Here is a 4,097-nt window from a genome sequence, read left to right as displayed (position 1 = left end):
GGCGGAAAAAAGCCTTCTCCACCTGTGCCTCTCACCTCACTGTGGTGGTCCTCTACTATGGAACCATAAACTTCAACTATGACCGGCCCAGGTCTGGCTACTCCCTAGATGTGGTCATCCTGGTCTCTGTCCTTTTCTGTATTGTCACTCCCATGTTAAATCCCATCATCTACAGCCTGAGAAATAAGGAAGTCAAAGCTGCCTTGAGGAAACTATGTGAAGGGTATATTTTACCCAGTGATTCCACTGTTCAAATTCATTCTTAACCTGGAATCCATGAACATGGTGTAAAAAAAATGTTTATTAACTGTAATTTCAATATAAGTGTTTCCTATGTAAACCTGTGTATTTTATGTATTTTAAAACTTTATTCTTCACCACCATACTGTCCTTTTTATTCTTTTCATTCTCTGTTTTTATTATTATACATCTATTGGCTGCTTCTTGACTGTCAACATGCCCCAATTTCTCTTCATCTACAAAAAAACCCCATATAACTCCAGTCATCAGCTCATCTCTCTCCTTTGTGACTAGACTGCTTGAGAAGGCCATCTAAAATCAGTGCCTCCATTTCCTTTCCTTTCACTCTCTAAATTCTCTAGAATCTGCCTTCTGACCTCATCATTGAGATGAAACTGCTCTCTCCAAAGTTATCCATCATCCCCAATTGCCTTTTCTCATTCTTCATCTTCACACTTTGCCACTGTTGATCACTCTTCTCAAAACTTTCTTCTTTCTAGGTTTTCCTGACACTATCCTCCCCTAGTACTGCTCCTACCTAGGTGATCATTCCTTCTCAGCCTCCTTTCCTAGAATGTTAGTTAGATCCCGCCCCCTAACTTTGGGGGCTGCACAGGGTTCTGCCCTGTATTGTCTTCCCTTTCCTCTCTATATTTCACTTGCTGATTTCATCAGCTTCCATAGATTCAATTTCCATCTCTCTGCTGATGATGCCCAAATCTATTTCACACTAAACTTCTCTGCTGACCTCCAGTGTTCCTGTTGGACATCTTCAACTGGATGTCCCATAGACATCTTAAACAAAACATGTCTAAAACTGAACTCAGGTTTACCCCTAGGTCCTCCTTTCTCCCTAACTTCTCTTTCTTATTGTCGGCAACCCCATCCTCCCCCAGGATCACAATCTAGGTGTTATTCATGACTCCTCATTCTTATTCTCTACATTTAATCTGTTGCCAAGGCTGAAGATGTTCCCATCATAACATATTTTGCATAACATTTTCTCTCCTCTGATTCTGCCACCTTACTGATACCAGTCTTTACTATCTTATGTCTGGACTACTTCACAGTTTGCTAATTGGCCTCTCTCTACTCCATCCTTCACTCAGATGTCAAAGTGATCTTCCCAAAGCACAGGTCTTACCATCTCACCCCCCTCCTCAACAAATTCCTGTGGCTCTTTATCATGTGGAGGACCACCTATCAAATGGTCTGTTGTTCAAAGCCCTTCATAACCTTCTCCTGTTCATCTTTAGTCTTTTGTTTTGCTTTATTTTTAATTTTGGAATAAAACAAGCATTTCTACGAAATATTATGACAAAAAAGATGACTGTACATGAAACTGCAAATCTATTATATACAACTTGGTATTCTTTTTAAATAAAGTTATTATGTAAAATTTTTTCCCTCCCCCATCTCTGCCCTTGATATGGCTACCTTTAGTCTTCTTACTTCTTACATTCCAACATATACTCAATGATTCAGTGACACTGGTCTTCTTATTTTTCCTTAAGAAAGACACTCTTATCTCTCTACTTCTGGCATTTTCACTGGCCATAGATTCACCCATGCCTGGAATACTTTCCCACCTCAATTCCCACTTCTTGGCTTCCCTGGATCCCTTCATGGCTCACCTAAAATCTTACCATCTGCAAGAAGCCTTTCCCAATCTCCCTTCATTCTAGTTCCTTCCATTTAAAAAAAATTATTCCAAATTAGCTTGTTTGAGCATGACTGTTTTCATGTTGTGTCCCTCATTAGACTTTAAGGTCCTTGAGAGCAGGGACTGTCTTTCCTTGTATCCTTGGTAAAACTTTCTTTATATTCTCAACACCTAGCAGAGGACACATTCTAAGTGCTTAAAAAAATGTTTATTGATTGACTAAGAAAGGGGGGTTCACAGGCTTCATCAGACTTCCAGAGGGGTCCATGACACATAAAATGTTTAAGAACCCATAGTCTAGATCAATATAACTCTTCCCATATAAATGATTCCTATGGTGGGAATAACAGAGAATTGAAGGGCTACAAACCTAGAAGTTTATGCAATAGTACATGACTATGAGCTTCAAGCAGAAGTTTCTTGAGAGCAAGGACTGGGATTTGTTTTGATTTTGCTTTCTTTTGATATCTCCAACCTTTAGCATAGTGCCTGGTACGTAGTCAGTCATTAATGAAGAAGCAACTTTAATCTTGATGTCTTGGGGAAAAGGGGGATCTTCTTAATAATTAAAATTTTTGGAAAGTAGAATGGGTTATATAATTATAATTATCCAATAACAAATGATAAATTAATTTTTTTAAAGCACTGAGGTTGAGGATGATTCTTATGAACTGGAGGCTTCTGATGCCCATCACGCTGTCCTGTGACATTTACAGTTTGGGGACCTATTTTCCTAAAATATTACACATTTCATACTGTTATAGTTCTACAATATCAAGTCTTCTGGTGAGCTCCATTTCTGTATTTCTCTGATATCCGGGAAATTAACATAAGTTGCTCATATGCTTGAAAGCTTTCAACTTTTTACATGACACTTTCAGATGATCTTTCCTAGCATAATTACAATAAAATATATTTTAAAATATGCCATACAATTGCCTTCCTACCATTTGGCAGGCACTATATCATCTCTAGAACTAAGGACTTTCCATGAACTCTATACTACCTTATGGCATCAATAATGGGCATTGATGGCAACAAACTTATAGGCCAAAACAGGAGAAGCCAGGAAGAGGACCCAGGTGAAAATAATTGGATAAATTGATTAAGGTAGAAAACATGTGAAGGAAGGTAGGAAGGAAGGAAGAAGGAAAGACAAGGAAGAAAGGAATGGATGAATCAAAAGACATTTAGTAAGGATTTACTATGTGACACACATTTTGCTTAGTACTGGAGACAAATATAAGAAGAAACAATTCCTGCCCTCAAGGAACTTGCATTTTTTTTTTTTGCTCTTTTTTTGGAGGGGGTAAGGTAGAGCAATTGGGGTTAAGTGAAGTAACTTGCATTCTCCACAAGGGAATACAGTATTTATAGGTATGTGGTAGCCAGGGAAAAAGAGGTGGAAAGGGATTGTGGTGGGAAATGAATAGTTATGCCTGAGGCAGGCAGATAATAAAATGGTCTGGAGTAGATAGCTAGATGGTTAGGTGACTAGTGCATACCCATCAGGTCAAAACCAGAAGAGAGAATGAAATTTTTTTAAATGAGACCCACCCTCACAACCTTTATTATCAAACACTGAATGGTTTCAAAAACTAGTTTTTACTGCAGATTTGATGTTTCTTAATAAATTCAAGGGCAGTTAGGTGGCCCAGTGGATAAAGCATCAAACCTGTAGTCAGGAACACCTGAGTTCAAATCCAGTCTCAGACATTTACTAGTCATGTGACTCTGGGCAAGTCATTTAATCCTGTTTGACTCAGTTTCCTCATCTGTCAAATGAGCTAGAAAAGGAAAGGACAAACTACTCCTTTCTTTGCCAAGAAACCCCATATGGAGTCATGAAGAATCAGTCAAAACTAAAATGCCTGAATAACAACAATGAATTCAACATAAAGCTACAAGGAAAAACAGCTCTTATTTGTGAAATTTATACCACAGTAAAGTCAATTTGGTGACAACTAACATTCTTGGAATCACAAGTAATGTCAAGCTGCTTTATACTCTTCTATTTCTGTCAAAAGTTAAAACAAGTAAGATTAAACTTTAAAGTGTGTAAATACATTTTTCCCCCTGGAGAATCTGGTTGTTAATATTTACTGGCAAATTCTTTTAAACATTGTTGAACTCGGGGTTTGTGCAAAAAATTAGAATGAAATCATCACCAGACTTAGCCTGGTAACTGTAGACA

The 4,097-nt window shown here is 38.0% G+C and overlaps 1 protein-coding gene across 1 annotated transcript in view; it reads left to right on the top strand.

Moving 5' to 3' along the window:
• The window catches only part of LOC138162237 (olfactory receptor 5V1-like), a 659-nt gene extending 393 nt beyond the window's left edge, over positions 1–266 (top strand). Inside the window, exon 2 of the mRNA XM_069089270.1 lies at positions 1–266. Coding sequence (XP_068945371.1) covers positions 1–266 — 266 coding nt within the window.
• Positions 267–4,097: the final 3,831 nt, after the last annotated feature.

This window comes from Petaurus breviceps, unplaced genomic scaffold (genome assembly GCF_028583685.1).
Source record: "Petaurus breviceps papuanus isolate PSGF00001 unplaced genomic scaffold, PetGlider_PUasm1.0 186, whole genome shotgun sequence".
NCBI classification, from domain to species: domain Eukaryota; kingdom Metazoa; phylum Chordata; class Mammalia; order Diprotodontia; family Petauridae; genus Petaurus; species Petaurus breviceps.
This window is presented reverse-complemented; position numbering and strand designations above follow the sequence as displayed.